Source organism: Heterodontus francisci, chromosome 1 (genome assembly GCF_036365525.1).
Source record: "Heterodontus francisci isolate sHetFra1 chromosome 1, sHetFra1.hap1, whole genome shotgun sequence".
Lineage (NCBI taxonomy): Eukaryota > Metazoa > Chordata > Chondrichthyes > Heterodontiformes > Heterodontidae > Heterodontus > Heterodontus francisci.
Genome location: NC_090371.1, coordinates 90,445,142 through 90,465,161, shown reverse-complemented (window position 1 = coordinate 90,465,161; position 20,020 = coordinate 90,445,142). Strand labels below are relative to the sequence as shown.

At 42.0% G+C, this 20,020-nt stretch overlaps 1 protein-coding gene across 1 annotated transcript in view; it reads left to right on the top strand.

Moving 5' to 3' along the window:
- LOC137381297 (potassium/sodium hyperpolarization-activated cyclic nucleotide-gated channel 1-like) overlaps nt 1–20,020 on the top strand; it is a 298,099-nt gene that overhangs the window by 35,299 nt on the left and 242,780 nt on the right. Inside the window, exon 2 of the mRNA XM_068053685.1 lies at nt 9,679–10,102. Within this exon, the coding sequence (XP_067909786.1) occupies nt 9,679–10,102 (424 nt within the window). The remainder of the gene's footprint in view (nt 1–9,678; nt 10,103–20,020) is intronic.

The window sequence follows — 20,020 nt, the reverse complement described above, 5'->3', positions numbered from 1 at the left end:
ATTTTGGTATAGTTGGCCTTCCCCCAATTTAGCACTCTTCCTTTAGGACCACTCTCGTCTTTGTCCATGACTATTCTAAAACTTACGGAATTGTGATCACTATTCCCAAAGTAGTCCCCTACTGAAACTTCAACCACCTGGCCAGGCTCATTCTTCAACACCAGGTCCAGTATGGCCCCTTCCCGAGTTGGACTATTTACATACTGCTCTAGAAAACCCTCCTGGATGCTCCTGACAAATTCTGCTCCATCTAGACCTCTAACATTAAGTGAATCCCAGTCAATGTTGGGAAAAATAAAATCTCCTATCACCACCACCCTGTTGCTCCTACATCTTTCCATAATCTGTTTACATATTTGTACCTCTGTCTCACGCTCGCTGTTGGGAGGCCTGTAGTACAGCCCCAACATTGTTACCGCACCCTTCCTATTTCTGAGTTCTGCCCATATTGCCTCACTGCTCGAGTCCTCCATAGTGCCCTCCTTCAGCACAGCTGTGATATCCTCTTTGACCAGTAATGCAACTCCTCCACCCCTTTTACCTCCCTCTCTATCCCGCCTGAAGCATCGATATCCTGGGATATTTAGTTGCCAATCATGCCCTTCCCTCAACCAAGTCTCAGTAATAGCAATAACATCATACTCCCAGGTACTAATCCAAGCCCTAAGTTCATCTGCCTTACCTACTACACTTCTTGCATTAAAACAAATGCACCTCAGACCACCAGTCCCTTTGCATTCATCATCTGCTCCCTGCCTACTCTTTCCCTTCGTCACGCTGACTTCATTATCTAGTTCCTTACAGGATTTAGTTACTACCTCCTTACTGTCCACTGACCTCCTCATTTGGTTCCCATCCCCCTGCCACATTAGTTTAAACCCTCCCCAACAGCGTTAGCAAAAGCACCCCCAAGGACATTGGTTCCAGTCCGGCCCAGGTGTAGACCATCCAATTTGTAATAGTCCCACCTCCCCCAGAACCGGTCCCAATGTCCCAAAAATCTGAACCTCTCCCTCCTGCACCATCTCTCAAGCCACGCATTCATCCTGACTATTCTTTCATTTCTACTCTGACTATCACGTGGCACTGGTAGCAATCCTGAGATTACTACCTCTGAGGTCCTACTTTTTAACTTGGCTCCTAGCTCCCTAAATTCTGCTTGTAGGACCTCATCCCGTTTTTTTCCTATATCATTGGTGCCTATGTGCACAACGACAACTGGCTGTTCACCCTCCCCCTTCAGAATGTTCTGCAGCCGATCTGAGACATCCCTGACCCGTGCACCTGGGAGGCAACATACCATTCGGGAGTCTCGTTTTCAACCACAGAACAACCTAACTACTCCCCTTACAATCGAATCCCCTATGACTATATCCCTTCCACTCTTTTTCCCGCCCTTCGGAACAGCAGAGCCAGCCACGGTGCCATGAACCTGGCTACTGCTGCCTTCCCCTGGTGAGCCATCTCCCTCAACAGTATCCAGAACGGTATACCTGTTTTGGAGGGAGATGACCGCAGGGGACACCTGCGCTGTCTTCCTGCTCTTTCTCTGCCTTTTGGTCACCCATTCCCTTTCTCCCTCAGCAATCCTAATCTGCGGTGTGACCAATTCGCTAAACATGCTATCCATGACCTCCTCAGCATCGCGGATGCTCCAAAGTGAGTCCACCCGCAGCTCCAGAGCCATCATGCGGTCTAACAGGAGCTGCAGCTGGGTGGTTCCCTTTTCCTCTGACAATGGGGAAGGAGTCTTTGGTACTCTCCTCTCTGTTCTCTGGAACACTCCTACCTGCAGGAATTTGTGCAGACTTGGCTGCACTCTCCTGTGGCACTTCGATTAGGTGAGGCATCACCCTCACAGTTTCTGTGCCCCCTTCTTAATATTTCTCCCTGATACCTCTGTGGCCCCACTAACTGGTGAACTACTGTCCACTCCTTGCCCTCAGCTCTGTGAGGCGAACTCCATTTCCTCATCAGTACCTCATTCTTTAAATAGTAACAATCAGGGATCCGTCTGCTTCACATTCAGACTGGGCAGCCTGTGCTAACTCTCGCAATACTGGGTCGGCTCGCTGAGCCTCACCGAGGGAAAATCCATTTAATTCATTCCCTGGGTCTCCTAACTTTCCAAAGAAAGTCTCGGACAGGCAGACTTCATGGTCATTTGCCTGTAATGACAATATAATCTCCTGTAAGGGAGCTGGTTCGAGCATTGTCTGATCTACTACACATCCAGGAACTCTGCAGGTGACCGTCTCCTTCCTTCTTGGCCAGGTGCTGGTACACAGTGCAAGTTTCGCATATGTCGAGCAGAGTGGGCAGGACTATTGCTCTATAGACTTTCAGTTCAGTTTGCAGACTTACTCCTCTTCTTTCCCAGACTGATGTTAGGAGTAGTTAGGAGGAATTGGGTAACATTTCAGAAAATAGCTTTTGTCACCATAGCCTCATATTTTATATAAATGAATAATAGTTTAACAGTATGTACAGTGTAAAACATATCTGTGTGATTGCTGCATAGCCTAAAATATCAAGGTGTTCAGATTCTGGGATATAATATATGAAGATTGAGTTTGTAGGGATTGCTTTATTCTATTTTTGCTAGCAGTTGGTGTTTGGAGACTGGTGATGGATGGTAACCTTCTACAGTGTAACTACAGGACTTGACTAGCAGTGAAATTAGATGTTATTTCACTGGATGTTACAGGAGATTAGAAAGGTGATTTTTCAAGGTTCATCTGGAAGCAGCAGTGCTGTGAGCAGCAATCAATTGCTGGCAAAGGCAGCAGTAATTCACTCTTAGTCTGACCATGAGCAAGCTCAGTGTTCAGTCTCCTTATACAGGCCAGCAGTGTAGTTTAGGCATTGCTGACCTGCACAGTTTTTCCCTGACACTGGATCAGGTGCATACAGAAAATGAAAGCCTCTTCTAATGGTGCTGCCGGATGATTCAGTTATTTTTTTCATTGAATAGTTTTGCCATGAATAGATCTGATATTTTATCCAGTGACTCGTGGTCCCACACAGACGGAAAGTTCCAGATCTGTGTTCTGTACTGATTTATTTGATCTCGACCAGGGAGATGTTCCTCCATACCCTTTGGTTAGGAAGGGGGAATCAGCTTGGGCTGCCATTTCTGATTACTACACAACAACACTGGCACTCACTCAAGACTGATGCATGACGATGGCAACTTGGGCAAGGTACTAGATGGCATCCATTACAAAGAACAAAGAACAAAGAAAATTACAGCACAGGAACAGGCCCTTCGGCCCTCCAAGCCTGCGCCGATACAGGTGAATGTGTGCCTCATTCAGTTTCTTCAGAAGAGGAGGGGAGAAGAGAAAATTGGCAAGAGAATTATGTTCGGAAATCAGCAGTGAAGGATGCTGATATTCTGAATATTTTAGAATTATCATTTCTTTTGTAATTTATTGGTTTACTTGTTCCTTAATGCTAGCATTAATCCTTGAATGAAACATGAGCCAGGTGACTGATCTAGTGCCTCTGCCAATGCCAGTCTCTAACCAGCTACTAGGCGTTGAGTGAGAGTATCCAAGGTGTCTTCACCTTCAGTTTTCCCATTTATCAATGGGGAGTGACCTGTCAGCAACAAGCACTTTTGGTCGATAGGCGTCACATGTCTTGTGAAGAGTTAAACTAGCTTTACTCAGTTGTGGTCTCAGGGTTCAGCCTAAGAAGATACTGGCAGATAAGAACCATTGTTCCCCGGTGCTGTATACTTGTAACTGTTCAAATTAACAGCACGGCTAGAGACTGGGAGAAGTGTTAATGGTGCGCAGTGACTTGATATTAGTAATTCCCACCATTTTCTCTGAGTTTTGCCTGGGGACCGTGAATCAGGACATTTGCATCGAGCTAGTAAAAGTACCTAGGTTGAATCCCTTTTGATTTCAGCTGTAGGTTGAAAATTACTGCATGATTTGGATCAGTCATTTCAATTAATGTTGTATTTTGCAACTGCTTGAACTGATATGGATATTGAAACTCTGAGAATTGTGTTCGGTCTTGCTAGCTGAAAGCAATTTCTAAAGTTAGAAACATCTTAGCAGAGCATGATTCAAGACAAAAAAATTCCTCCATTATTAATCTGAGTTTGAATAAGTACAGATATAAGGAATTTTGAAGGCAGGTATTTATATCTTGGTATTTATTGGTATTTATATCAGTTTAGCTGGATAGGTATTCACAGAGGGGTTATTCCCCTTAACTTATTATATATCAAGCCTGCGGTTTTTCCATTGCATGACTATATTGTAACAGCAAGTTGCATAGTACCAGGTCACCTGACTTATTAGATAATTAGCAATTGCTGATGTGCCAGATATGGAGTGCAAAGTTAATAGTTATATTAAAGTGTTACAAAATTATTCAGAGTCTTGCTTAGTTACAGATGAAACCTGTGATGGGAACATCTATCTGGTATTTTAATATTTTGATAAATCAGGCACTGAAGCACCACTTTCCCACGCTATCCCCATATCCCTTGATGTCGTAAGTATCCAGATATCTAGCAATTTCTGTCTTGAACATGCTCAATGATTGAGCTTCCACAGCCCTCTGGGGTAGAGAATTCCAAAGATTCACCACCCTCTGAGTGAAGAAGTTCCTCCTCATCTCAGTCTTAAATGGCCTGCTCCTTATTCTCAGACTATGTCCCCTGGTTCTAGACTCACCAGCCAAGGGAAACATCCTATCTACATCCACCCTGTCACACCCTGTAAGAATTTTGTAAGTTTCAATGAGATCAGTTCTCATTCTTTAAAATTCTAGAGAATACAGGCCTGGTTTTGCAATCTCTCCTCCAAAGACAATCCCACTTTCCCAGGGATTAGTCTGGTGAACCTCCATTGCACTCCCTCTATGGCAAGTATATCCTTCCTTAGATAAAGAGACCAAAACTGTACACTATACTCCAGGTGCAGTCTTACCAAGGCTTTATACGATTGCAGCAAGACCTCTTTACTCCTATCGCTCTGCCAAAATGCATCACTCACACTTCTTTATTAAATTCCATTTGTCACTTGTCTGCCCATTCTGCTAGCCTATCTGTGTCCTGTTGCAGTCGATTGGTATCATCCTCACAGTCTGCCACATCTCAAAGATTGGTATCATCAACAAATTTTGAAATTTCACTCTATTCCAGTATCCAAGTCATTTATGTATGTCATAAAAAAAAGTGGCTCTAGGATTGACACTAGGGGAACACCACCATGTATAATTCTCCAGTCTGAAAATAGCCATTTACCACGACTTGCTGTTTTCTGCTCTTAAACCAGTTTTTTTTATCCAAGCTGTCAATGACCCTTCTATTTCATGAGCCTCAATTTTGGCACGTGGTACCAATGTTGTACGTTGTCAAATGCTTTCTTACAATCCATATAGATAGCATCCACCGTGTTCCCTTCACCAACCTTCTCTGTTACTTCACCAAAAAATTCAATTAGATTAGGCAAGCAGGATCTGCTTTTTACTCATAAGTGCTTTCCTTAATTAACTCAAACCTCTCCAAGTGCCTGTTGATTTTTCCCCCTGATTATTGTTTCTAAAACCTTACCTACCTGTAGTTACTAGGACTGTCCTTATACCCTTTCTTGAATAAGGGTGTCACATTTGCTACTCTCCAATCCTCTGGCACCTCTCCGGTATCTAGGGAAGACTGGAAGATTGTGGCAAGCCCTTCTGCTGTCCCAACGTCAACTTCCTTTCGCAACTTTGGGTGCAAGCCTTTCCAGTACATTTTTTCTAACAATTTTCACTTCATCCATTACTTGTACCCACTCTGCTTCTACCAATATTTTCCTCTTCCTTAATAAACACTGATACTCAAGTATTCTAACCTTGCCCTACACCTCTAAGCATATATCACCCTCTTTGTCCCGAATAGGCCCCACTCCACCTTTTACTACCCGCTTACTATTTACGTGTCAGTAGAAGATTTTTGGGTTCCCTTTTATGTTAACAGCCATTCCATTCTCATATTCTCTCTTTGCCAGTCTCATTTTCCTCTTAATTTTCCCTCTCAACTTATTGTATCTAACCTGGTTCTCATTTGAAGAATTCACCTGACATGCATCATACACCCTCTTTTTTGTTTCATCATAATCTCTATCTCCCTTGCTACCCAAGGTTCCCTTATCTTTCACTGTTGTTGCAATGTACCTCATGTAGCGACCGAGGCGGGAGGAGTGCACTGTGAATTCACTCCTATTTCTCCACAGGTCACAACACATATTTAAATTATCCCACTTAATGAAACAGCCAATCAGATGCTCTATTTGTCCCCAGAATAAAGCACACCAACCAGGTTTCTTTAATAAACAACAACATTATCTGTTTATCATAAACCAAGCCTTAATTAATAATGAAGTGAAAGATGCATGTGAATTGAAATATTAAAGCCCCTTATTTTATCCTCGCCCTCACACACTCCCACATACATACAAAAAACGTTTAACCGGAATAAACAAAAAGGGATTTTTGTTTGCAGCTGTTACAAAGAAATAGAAGGAATAAAAAAAAACTTAGACTGTATAGAAGAAAAGGAAGTCCTTTGTTTTGGCGCAGTGTCCCAAAGGCAAATGGGCGGCTGCCACTAGGATCTTCCCAGAACAGTCCCTTTCAGGCGAAGTTGATGGTCCATTTGGGTAGGCATTCGAAGAGAGTCAGCTACAGAAAGCTTCACATAGGTTTTACATCAGGTGTGCAGCAAAAAAGGCTTCAATTCTCACACATTTGATGCAAAATTCCTTCAAAAATGTAGAACTTCTTCAAATACAGGAGGCAACAGTACAACGTGATACAGGATTTGCTTTGCAAGAGCAAGATAAGCAGGATCTTCTTCTCCTGGCAGGTCAATAAGCAAACTCCAACTACCTGTTTTAACCAAACCAACTGGCTTTTTTAACAGTTCAAAATGAAACCAACCTTTTCCAGAGGCAAGTCCTATGACAGCCATAAATCCTGATTTGTCAATAAGCAAATAGCTCTTCAGGTCAAACCCCTTGCTGGGGTCTTTACAAACATGGGCCATCCAGTAAAAACTTGTTTACTGGTCAACCTTCTGTTGATCTTCCTTTTAATAAAAACACACACAAATTTCAGCAATCTTCAGATGATTCAATCTCCAAAATGCAACTATAATTTCTTAAAACATATTTTACACAGAAAAACAGAAGCGCTCACATAACACTTACTTGCACCTGAAATATCTCCTCCTTAAAGGTTGCCCATTATTCCTTTACAGTTTTTCCTGCCATTCAAGATACCCTCTCATCCCATTGAAGTTAGCCTCTTTCAATTGAGAAGTTCTACTTTAGATTCTTGTTGTTCTTCTCCATTGCTAATCTAAATCTTATGATATAATGATCACTGTTACCCAAGTGGTCCCCCACAGAAACTTAGTCCACTTGGCCCACCTCATTTCCAAGCATCAGATTCAGCAATGCCTCCTTCCTCGTTGGACCGGGAACATACTGGTCAAGGAAGTTCTCATGAACACATTTCAGAAATTCCTCCCCCTCCTTACCGTTTACTCTAACATTATTCTAATTGATATTTGGGTAATGAAAATCCTGCAATATCACCAGGCCCACACTATTTTCCATCCATTAGTTCCGGATATACATAGCTCTAAATTGGCAATGCAAGCTTATAAACTCTACCTTTATGTATCCATAAAAGTTGCATTGGGGGAAAAGTACATTGAAAGGCAAATATGCTTTACAAGTGATGCAATACATGACAACAGCGGATACCTTAGATCTTGTCAGATTCAGTTTTTTGCTTGGGGAGTAGATGTACTCCTTTCAATATGAAATATATATTAATGCTTATGGGCCGTATTATCTGTAGCTGATATATCTTTGCTACATCTATCCATGCTGGATTGAAACTTGTATGATATTTGTACCATGTTTGCTCCCTCCAAGTGGTTGTTGCCTTCAACTAGTTGAGTGATTTCATGGATTTGATCCAAAGGGAGGTGTACAGACTCATCGGGAGAACATATTATCTGACCAGCCACACCATAGAAAATGGGGAGTGAATGCTTAATTTTAATGGTTGCCACAACAACAAGCCAAGGAATTTCTAGCATCCACAGTCTTTTGCTTTTGTAACAGGGCAAGGGATGTGGTTATGTGGCACAAAGATATTGTTTGTGCTTTGGGACCATTCTGCCATTTTTCTCTGATACCTGATTGGTTCATGTTTGTGATTTGGATCAGTCAGTCCTTAATGTAAAATTCCCACCCTTTGATATAACAAAACATTAATTTCTGGTTTGCTGTATTTCTACAAGGATCATATTAACATATATATTAGAAACAAGCTGGGTCTCCACCATCCCCTATTTAATATTACATAAGTAATTTTTTCCATTATCAAGTACATATTCCATCCTCATGGTAATATGGCTAAGCATACAGAAAAAAGACAAATTTGTAAAGCAAATCCTTACATGTTCAAGAAAAATATCAGGCAATTTGATGTCTTCCACACTGGTTTTGAAAAAGCTCTTGTAAAAATATACATTTGAATCAGAATGCCAGTGAATGATTGCTCCCATGATCAAATTTGTCACTTCATTAGAAAAGCTGCTATTAAACACGGAATGCTCTTAAGGATGCCCAATTGTATGATTGAACTCTCCAATAATTTTACTGATATTTATAAAGGTAATAAAATGTGTAATGTATAGTAAGTTAGTTATAGAGATAATAGTCGTTCCTTGGTCTAAATTGGTTGGCTAACTATCTGAAAATAGAATGCTCCTTTTTTTGATCTTGAAGCTGAAATTATTTAAATGAAATGTCTAAAGTTTGAAAGTGCACCGCTCATAGTGAAACTGATCCATACTAATCAGGAAAGTTCCAACTTCAAATTCTCGTCTGTGCTGAGTTAGGTGATTTTAAGTATTCTCTGTACACCTAGGTTAAAGAAGGGGGATGAAATCAGCTGGTTTCCTGCTCCTGATTATTATCCAGTGGCTGCTGTTGGAAAGTACACCTGCCAGCACTCCCTGTTTAGTTTCACATCAGGGAGAATGCCCATTATGTCAGGTGCTAGAGGAAAAGCCAGTTTCAATGAAAAGCTACCTCCAGCAGCTATTCGAGTGGGAGGGTGGATTGTTTAAAATTTTAAATAGCTGATAACTGTGCCAAAGAAGTCAATAGCTACATTTATTTAAGAAGCTAGAAAAATTACTTTGTTGCATTTAAAGGAGGCATCGTCTTATGAAATGTTCTGCTTTTGAAGCCAGAAATTACTGATGTATCTGACATTCCTCTTAACACTGGACTGAGACCATTTTTGAAAAAGCTTTATAAAATTGAAATTTTAATTGTTTAAGCAGAAGCTTGTATAGGAAATATCACATTCGTATTACAGTCTTTCATCAATGTTGGATGGTTGCTGCTTGTGATAGTTCAGGATGTACAGATGTATCCTCACCACTCTGTTGCCAGCACATCAGTGCCTCTTGAATCTGAAATTTTGAATTAATTACACAGGTGCCTTTTAGTGATGATTCAAGTACTTTTGATCATCTGTTGTGTGGACTGGATTTGCAATAACTATTCTATCTAACCAAATTGGAACTCAAGAACAGTTATGGTTTCTTTCACTTACTGTTTTCCATTTTTCCTCTTCTTTTAGATTTTACTGGGACTTGATAATGCTGATGCTTATGGTTGGAAATCTCATAATAATTCCTGTGGGAATCACCTTCTTCACAGAGTCGACATCAACCATTTGGATTGTTTTTAACGTTGCATCTGATACCTTCTTCCTTTTGGACTTGATAGTCAATTTTAGAACTGGAATTGTTGTAGAAGACAATGCCGAAATCATACTGGATCCAAATGTTATCAAGTGGAAATACTTAAAGAGTTGGTTTATCTTAGATTTTATTTCTTCCATACCAGTGGATTATATCTTTCTGATTATAGAAAAAGGATTTGATTCTGATGTTTACAAGACTGCTAGAGCATTGAGAATTGTGAGGTTTACAAAAATCCTCAGTCTCTTGCGATTATTAAGACTTTCAAGACTTATACGATATATACACCAATGGGAGGAGGTAAGGTACTTCTTTACTTTTTAAATCTTAGATCAAATTACAATTTGCAGTTCTGCTGTGAAACCATTTTTAATTATTTTTTAACCACATAAATGGTGTTGACACAAAGCAGTTTTTGTTTAGTAACAATGCAAACTGTGCAGTATAGGTTGGAAGTGAATTTGGCTTGATTGGGTTCTGGCAAGCACTGTTCAACCACCTTGTGAAACTAGTCTCACATTGCTTAGACTTTGCTTAACTGAAACCAGTACAAAGTAAAGTTTAAAACATTCCCCAAGAGTTGATGGAATTGCAAACATTTAAAACATCATTTTGAAAGCATTATTTAATGTTGGCATAGTTCCGGCTGTTGTACTAGAACTTCACTAATGTTCTTTTGATTCTGGGAAGCTGAATTCTGAGTGCATGCAGGCACAGAGCACCTTTTACCCTAGCAGTATGATGTGGCGCTGGAAGTATGGGGTGATATTATGAGATGCAGGTGGTTGTCAGGCAAGCTAGACTCCCTACCAGCAGCGACGACTTATAAAATGTTCCCCTGTTTGTCAGCATTGCTAGCTTTACATCACTCTAAGGAGGTATCTGTCTCAAACCAATAGTAGCATCATTTGCCTTCTTGTGTGACTGGCTAGTGCTGCATTTATATAATTTTTTTAAACCTTGGTGCAAATTCAGAAGGTTTCTCATCTAAAGGTTTCTCAGTTCAGGCAATTTCAATCCAGTTTTCAATGGGTGCAAGTTCATAGTGTAGTACTGTGCCAGAATTGACTGATAATTGGTACTAATTTGACAATCTCGGTCAGCGAAAGGGTAAGGGAAATGTAAGTATCAGCCTGGCATTAGAGGGATGCTTCTGCGAGACGTCGATTAAGAGGTATGGCTAATAGTGGGAATTCTCTGCTCCATACTTTGAAGATTCAGCCCTACGTGCACACCATTTGCTTTATAGAAGGTCTGAAAAATGTAGTACCAACCCAATTCATTATCTGATAATAGAAACGTAATGATATCACATTCTTACCAATTTCTCTTTACAAACGTGATGCAGCATCTTTCATCTACTTTTGTCAAATGAGAGAATACCTCTAAGAATAACTGTATTTGGATACCATTATACATTTGGTGGTCAGTCAAAGTCCATGACAGATAGCCCAAATAGCACAAAAGATGTTTACCATAAAATAAAAATTTTGGCAGGATTTCTAAAACTAGACCAGATCTTGACTGTTATTGGAATGACTGCCTGATGCATTTGTAATACGGAGGTCATTGGGCAGTATTAACACTCTGTGTGAAACCATCTTTGAAACACTAGCTTCAAATACAGGCCAACTCAGTTCCTGTTGGTCACTTTGAAAGATGTGCATACATATGGCTAAATAGTCCCAGGAACAGGAGAGAGGACTATCATTGCTCTTCAAGCACATTGAAGAAGGCAAAGGGCTAAAGTCTTGTGAAGTCACATCCCTAGTTTCCCCCATGCTGCCTTGGGATTTCCTGGAACTTTACAAGGGGCATATCTAGGCCTGTATTTGTAGTAGATCCAAGTGCAGCATCATCATTATAGTGAGGCTGGAGTGATGGCCTGATTTCTCACTGCCTGTGAATGTTCAGTATCACAGCACTCCTTGAAGATTGATGGAACAGATGCCTCCCATTGGACTCGCATGAACTGGAGAGTCTGTCAGAGGTCCAGGAGTAGGCTGAAGATGAAGACAAGCAATAAATCTTTGTGGAGGCTGTGGCCAGGAGCACAATTCCTGTTTCCTGCCTGATGTGCTTGTCTGCTGAGCCGCCCTCAAAGTACATTTGCTATGGCAAATCAAATTCCGTAGCAGAATATGCAAAATAAATTTTCACACTAAAGTACTATCATTGACAGAATTTCAAAAGCAGTACTGGAATGACTGTCCATTGCAGTTCACATAAATTACATAGTTAGAAAATGTTGACCACTTTTGCCAACAGAATGAGTGAATGCGTTAAGAAAATGAGGTGGGGGAGAAAATTTGAGGGCATCTTGCTTTTTCTTCGTGAGTATTTGAGTATTGAACTAACTATACAGGCTTGGAATCGGATAAAGATCACTTCATAATGAAACTGAATACATGGCTTGAATTGGAATTGACAACAAGTAGAAACATGCAGATCACTAGTGTGAAGCCGCTGGTGCTGTAAAACCTTGACAAAGTACCATTTAAATGCTGGCTTTGGTGGGTCTTGCACTTATATAGATGGTTGTAATTGCATTTTTAGCTTGATTGGTGTGCTCATCCAGTACTAGACCTCACATTACAAACATGGCTGAAACATTGAAGAGCATTTCTTTGCTTATAAAATTGAAGTTATGACGTCAGCTTTTTAAATTGTGTGTGAACCTTTCTAGATCATAGAGGCAATAAGTGCAGTAGTGATATTGTACATCACAAGATGTCATATCCATACAGACTCACTGTAGCCAGTTAAGGAATTCCTGAAGAATATTTTGACAGGAATATTGTGATGAAAGCTTGCTGCGAGTGAAGATGCTCAGGATGCAGAGCCCTGTGTCTTGAAAATCTTTTCCAACAGTAAGATTGCACCTATAAATAGCTTTACAAATATATTTATGGGGAATGGAAATGGCAAGTTTTTACTGTCAGGTTGGGAAGCTGTTGGCAAAACATTAGTTAATAGGGAGGGAATGATCCAATACGTTACATAAAGTACCTCACATCATAAAACTGGCTTGAGAAAAGATGTTAATGGGACCATTCCAGTTAAAGGAATTTCCTGAATGGGAGTGGTGGTAATTTGAATTTTATTTACAGTAAGTAAACTTACTAGAAATAAAAAGAAACAAAAACCCTTTTCAGGTGCTGACTTATATACTGTGCATTTTAAGTAAAGTCCACTGTTGTCCAGTGCCTAATCAGAAATGCTTGGAGCAGTGGGCACACAAGCAAAGAGGATGGTCTTAACAAATCTATTGCATTTTTGCATAAGAAAAATATATGTTGACTGCAAGTATTTTGTGGCCTTTCCTGCAACCCTTGTATTTCTTCCTACCATATGAGCATGGGCGGCACAGTGGCGCAGTGGTTAGCACTGCAGCCTCACAGCTCCAGCGACCCGGGTTCAATTCTGGGTACTGCCTGTGTGGAGTTTGCAAGTTCTCCCTGTGTCCGCGTGGGTTTCCTCCGGGTGCTCCGGTTTCCTCCCACATGCCAAAGACTTGCAGGTTGATAGGTAAATTGGCCATTATAAATTGCCCCTAGTTTAGGTAGGTGGTAGGGAAATATATAGGGACAGGTGGGGATGTGGTAGGAATGTGGAATTAGTGTAGGATTAGTATAAAAATGGGTGGTTGATGGTTGGCACAGACTCAGTGGGCCGAAGGCCCTGTTTTAGTGCTGTATCTCTACTACTACATACTACATACTCATGACTGTGCCCTCTGTGCATGGACAATGGGTATTAATGAGTAGCTATTGTTAAACTGCAGTGCTCCAACTTTATTCTCTCACTAAGACCGGTTCATCCATCGCCCCTGTGCTCACTGACCTACACTGACTACCAATTACACAAAACCTTGATTTTAAAATTCTCACCTTTGTTTTCAAATCCCTCCATGGCCTTGCCCCTCCCTATCTCTGTAATCTTAGCCAACCCTGCTATCCTCTATTCTGGCCTCTTGAGTATATCCTCAATTTTAAAAACTCACCATTGGTGGCCATGCCTCCAACTGCCAAGACCCTTAACTCTGGGATTCCCTCCCTAAACTTCTCTGTGTCTCTTCCCCTATTTCCTTCTTTCAGATGCTCCTTGAAACCTACTTCTTTGACCAAGCTCTTCTGCCCTAATATCTCCTTAAGTGGCTCAGTGTCAAGTTTTGTTTGATAATTCTCCTGTGATGTGCCTTGGGATGATTTACTATGTTAAAGGCGCTATATAAATACAAGTTGTTGTTGTTATGTTGTGTATTCTGTAGGACCCAAGTACGGGGCAGAGGCTCCAACAATTCCAAAAATTCAGTGCTGCAGGAATTGTGGGTAGCGACTCTGAACACTGAGAATTCCCATGTCACAACCTGTTACTAGGCAGATGGAACCAAGTGTGTAAGGTGCCTTCTAAATGTAAATTTTTTGTTTCATTGATGATGATGAGTGAACCTCTGCCTGACCAGGGTCAGCAGTGGATATTCCTAGCATCCCAGCACTGATACTAAAGCCTGGCTACCCGAACCGAACCCGACTAGACTCGACTACATGTCAGGTTCGGGTCGGGTCGGGTTGAAATTCCGAGTCCAGCATTCGGGCTCGGGTCGCGTCGAGCTGGACACTGCTTCTGGGAAGTCACGGGATCAGGCTTACCCATGATTCCCCACAACTCCAGCTGCAGGAATAGCCTGCCGGCGGAACAGATGAAGGAGATCCATGTTGGGTTGGGTCGGGTCGAGCACAATAAAAAGTTAAAGAGCTTGGGCTCGGGTCGGGTTCTGGTTGGCTGTGGTCGGGTCGGGCCCGGGTCGGGTTTAAATTTTATACCCGAGCCAGACTTTAACTGATAATCAGGGATAGAATATTGACAAACAGAACAGTATTTTCTCCATTCTGATGTGATGTAAACACAATTCAATGATTTTATCACCCACTCAACATCACCGCACCCAATGAGAATGGGGTTTTGAGGGAGTGGCCCTCCTGCTTGGTGCCACAGTGATTCATGATTCTTGTTCCGGGGTGTCAGTGGCATCTCTGATCCTCATCACAGGTGGGCAAGAGCCTCACTAAAATGCAAATGTCTAAAGGTATAATTCAGAATCCAATGCTATTTTAACATGCAGTCACACATTCATCCCTGATGCTGGTCTCGCCAGGAACATCAGGCACTAAAGAGCAGCAGGTCTAGAAAGAGACTGAAAAGGGAAGTTCATTAAAAAAAAAGGTTTCCTTTTTAGCCAGGAGGAACAGTAGTGTCCTTGATGACAATGGCAGGATGTCATATTTTGGTCTAAGACAGGAGGTTGAGACTCTGCTGAGAGACGATGACTTAAGTGTGTCAGATAATAGCAGTTAATCTGCAGGTCTCCTCTGTGGCAAGAACTAATGTTAAAACTAATGGATGGAAAATCAAGGAGAGTGTGCATCTGAATTCCTGATTATACCCTCCTAGGTGTCTCTGCACTGGTGAGTCACTGCATTGCAGAGGTGCATCTGTGTTGAAATTTGTACTTGTGTGATACCTAGTACAATAATGGCAATCTGAAAGTGGCAGTAATAACATGGATTACAGATGATCTAGTTTATTGGCGTGAATGGAAAAGTGGGTAGGTTTTATGCAGACGGCCTATTACATTGAAAGTGTTCTCGAGTATTGGTGCTAAATGGTAGAAAATACTGCCTACTGTCTAAACAACCGTCGGTTGAGTTTTTTTAAATTCGTTCATGGGATGTGGGCGTCACTGGCTAGGCCAGCATTTATTGCCCAACCCTAATTGCCCTTGAGTGATAAATATTTTCTGATTTTTAGTGCAAACTACACTTTCTGTGAGATAAGTTGCAGTAAATAGTAAGGCATAGCAGAGATGGCACTTAACAAATTTAGTCATCAAGCCAAACTATTTACCTTTGCTTCTTCTGCTGATGTGTGCACTTTAGCTCTTGTACCACAAGTTCTTTACAAGATTACAAGATTATTAGGGATGAGGAAGGCCATTTGGTTTATCTCAGTTCCTGTACCAAGAAGGATCCTGGAGATCTTGCATTTCAGTATCCAATTGTTTTTTAAAATTCCAGAGTTTTCGCTTGCACTATTCTTCCTGGAACTCTATTCCATATGTTGATCATGTTTGTATAAAGGAGAATATAAAGGTCCTAAATTTAGCCTTTACTAGTTTGTATTTATGTCCCCCTGGCTGACTCCCATTATTTACAAAAAATTATATTCTGGATTTAACTTACTCATTCCTGAAACATCCTCTGAACTTTAAAAAAAGTTAATTCTCTGGAAATGTGCATTGTAAGAGTTTAAAGCCCATCCCTTTTTGCCCTTGAGAAAGTGGTGGTGAACCTTCTTTTTGAACCACTGAACTCCATTTGTGAAGGTACTCCTATAGTACTGTTAGGTCGGCAATTCGAAGATTTTGACCAATCAGCGATTAAGGAAGGATGATGTAAGTCCAAGTCAGGATGGTGGGTGATTTGGAGGGCAACTTGAAGATATTCTTATGCACCTGCTGCTTTTCTAGGGAGATGCTGTCGAAGAAGCTTCAGTGAGTTTCTGCAGTTTATGTGACTGGTCCAGTTGAGTTTCTGATCAATGGTGACCCCGAGGATGTTGATGGTGCGGGCATTGGTAATGTCGTTGAATGTCATGGGAGATGATTAGACTCTCTCTTGTTGGAGATGATCATTTCCTGAGATGAGTGAGATTGACAGAGTTTAAAAGTGCAGCAACAGCGGGAAGGAGCGAGACTGAGTGAGGCCGACAGAGTTTAAAAGTGCAGCGGGAAGGAGCGAGACTGAGTGAGACCGGCAGAGTTTAAAAGTGCAGCGGCAGTGGGAAGGAGCGAGACTGAGTGAGACTGGCAGAGTTTAAAAGTGCAGCGGCAGCGGGAAGGAGCGCGACTGGCAGAGTTTAAAAGTACAGCGGCAGCGCGCCGGAGTTTTGAAAAAAAATGCCAACAGTGACGTGACAGGAGAGCTGCAAGGTGATTGGTTGGTGAGTCACTGCTGTTGGGGAATAGCTCTAAATAGCTGGGTAAGTAGCTCAGGTAAGAAAAGTTTAAAAGTTTAAAGTTTATTTCAAATATAGTAAGTAGTGTTTTTTTTTAGGGAGTTCTGTAGTAACGAGGACCAGGGAAGAAGGGCCCGAAAGTAACTGATATTATTGGACATTAAGATCTTCCAGAAGGTTTAATTTAATTTAAAGGGTTAGGTCATGGTAGGAATGCTCAAAGCCGTGGTATGCTCCTCGTGCTCCATGTCGGAAGCCGGGAACATTTCCAGTGCATGGGACCAGCATGTGTGCAGGAAAGGTATCCAGCTGCAGCTCCTGGAAGCCCAGGTTTTGAAGCTGGAGCGGCAGCTGTTCAATGAGGCGGAGAGTATTGTGGCTATCACGTACAGAGAGGTGGTCACACCACAGGCTCAGCCTCCACAGGCAGGAAGGGAATGGGTGACCATCAGGCAGAGCAGGAGGACGAGGCAGGCAGTTCAGGAATCTCCTGTGGCTATTCCCCTGCAAAACAGGTAGACTGCTTTGGAAACTGTTGGGGGGGGAATGGCCTCTCAGGGGAAAGCAGCAACAGCCCAATTAGTTGCACCACGGTTGGCTCTGCTGCACAGGGGAGGAGCAAAAAGTGTGGGAATGCAATAGTTATAGAGGATTCAATTGTAAGGGGAATAGATAAGCGTTTCTGTGGCTGCAAAAGAGACTCCAGGATGGTAAGTTGCCTCCCTGGTGCTAGGGTCAAGGATGCCTCAGAGCGGTGCCAGGACATTCTGAAGGGGGAGGGTGAACAACCAGTGGTCGTGGTACACATTGGTACAAACGACATAGGTTAAAAAAAGGATGAGGTCCTAAAGCAGAATATAGGGAGCTAGGAAGTAAGTTGAAAAGTAGAACCTCAAAGGTAGTGATCTCAGGATTACTACCAGTGCCACGTGCTAGTCAGAGTAGAAATAGCAGGATATAGCGGATGAAGTGTGGCTGAAGAGATGGTGTGAGGGGGAGGGTTTTAGATTCCTGGGGCTTTGGGACTGGTTCTGGGGGAGGTGGGACCAGTACAAACTGGATGGGTTACACCTGGGCAGGACTGGGACTGATGTCCGAGGGGGAGTATTTGCTAGGGTGGTTGGGGGACCTTTGCAAGGAGTCAGAGGAGGGGGGATCAAAGACAAGAACAAAAGACTGTAAGGGGAATAAGAAAAGTGATAGGCAGAGAAATTAAGGGCCAGAATAAAACAGGGCCACAGTGAAAAATAGTGGGAAGGGGACAAGTAATGTTAAAAAGACAAGCCTCAAGGCTTTATGCCTTTACGTGTGGAGCATTCGTAATAAAGTGGATGAATTAATCGCGCAAATAGATGTAAATGGGTATGATACAGTCGAGATTACGGACACATGGCTGCAAGGTGACCAGGGATGGGAAATGAACATCCAAGGATATTCAGTATTTAGGAAGGACAGACAAAAAGCAAAAGGCCGGTGGAATTGCATTGCTGGTTAAAGAGGACATTAACGCAATAGTGAGGAAAGATATTAGCTCTGACGATGTGGAATCTGTATGGATAGAGCTGAGAAACGCTTAGGAGCAAAAAACATTAGTGGGGGTTGTATATAGACACCCAAACTGTAGTGATGATGTTGGGAATGGCATTAAACAGGAAATTAGAGATGCCTGCGATAAAGGAACATCTGTAACTATGGGTGACTCTAATCTGCATATAGATTGGGCAAATCAAATTAGTCGCAATACCGTAGAGGAGGAATTCTTGGAGTGTATACGGGATGGTTTTCTGGACCAATACGTTGAGGAACCAACTGGAGAACAGGCCATCCTAGACTGAGTATTGTGTAATGAGAGAGGAATAATTGACAATCTAGCGGTGCGAGACCCTGGGGGACGAGCGACCATAATATGATAGAATTTTTCATCAAGATGGAGAGTGATGTAGTTGATTCTGAGACAAGGGTCCTGAATCTTAGTAAAGGAAACTATGAAGGTATGAGGCGCAAGTTGGCCATGATGGATTGGAAAACGTTACTTAAAGGGATGACGGTAGATAGGCAATGGAAAACATTTAAAGAGCGCATGGATGAACTGCAACAATTGTTTATCCCTGTCTGGCGCAAAAGTAAAATGGGAAAGGTAGCCAAACCATGGCTTACAAGGAAAATTAGAGATAGCATTAGATCCAAGGAAGAGGCATATAAATTTGCCAGGAAAAACAACAGACCTGAGGATTGGGAGCAGTTTAGAATTCAGCAAAGGAGGACCGAGGAATTGATTGAGAAGGGGAAAATAGAGTACAGGAGCAAGCTTGAGGGGAACATAAAAACTGACTGTAAAGGTTTCTATAGGTATGTGAAGAGAAAAAGATTGGTGAAGACAAATGTCGGTCCCTTACAGTCAGAAACAGGGGAATTTATTATGGGGAATAAAGAAATGGCTGAGCAACTAAATGCATACTTTGGTTCTGTCTTCACTAAGGAGGACACAAAAATCATACTGGAAATGTTGGGGAACACAGGGTTTAGGGACAGAGAGGAACTGAAGGAACGCAGTATTAGTAGAGAAATGGTGTTGGGGAAATTGATGGGATTGAAGGCTGATAAATCCCCAGGGCCTGATAATCTACATCCCAGAGTACATAAGGAAGTGGCCCTAAAAATAATGGATGCATTGGTGGTCATCTTCCAAGGTTCTATAGACTCTGGAACAGTTGCTACAGATTGGAGGGTAGCTAATGGAACCCTACTATTTAAAAAGGGAGGTAGAAAGAAAGCAGGGAATTTTAGACCAGTCAGCCTGACGTCGGTGGTGGAGAAAATTCTCGAGTTCGTTATCAAAGATTTTATAGCAGAGCACTTAGAGAACACTGGTAGAATCGGGCAGAGTCAGCATGGATTTATGAAAGGGAAATCATGCTTGACAAATCTACTAGAATTCTTCGAGGATATAACTAGTAGAGTTGATGAGGGGGAGCCAATGGATGTGGTTTGTTTGGACTTTCAGAAGGCTTTCGACAAAGTCCCACATAAGAGATTAGCATGTAAAATTAAAGCGCATGGGATTGGCGGTAGTGTATTGTGATGGATAGAAAATTGGTTGGTGGACAGGAAACAAAGAGTCGGGATAAATGGGTCTTTTTCCGAATGGAAGGCAGTTAATAGTGGGGTACTGCAGGGATTGGTGCTCGGACCCCAGCTATT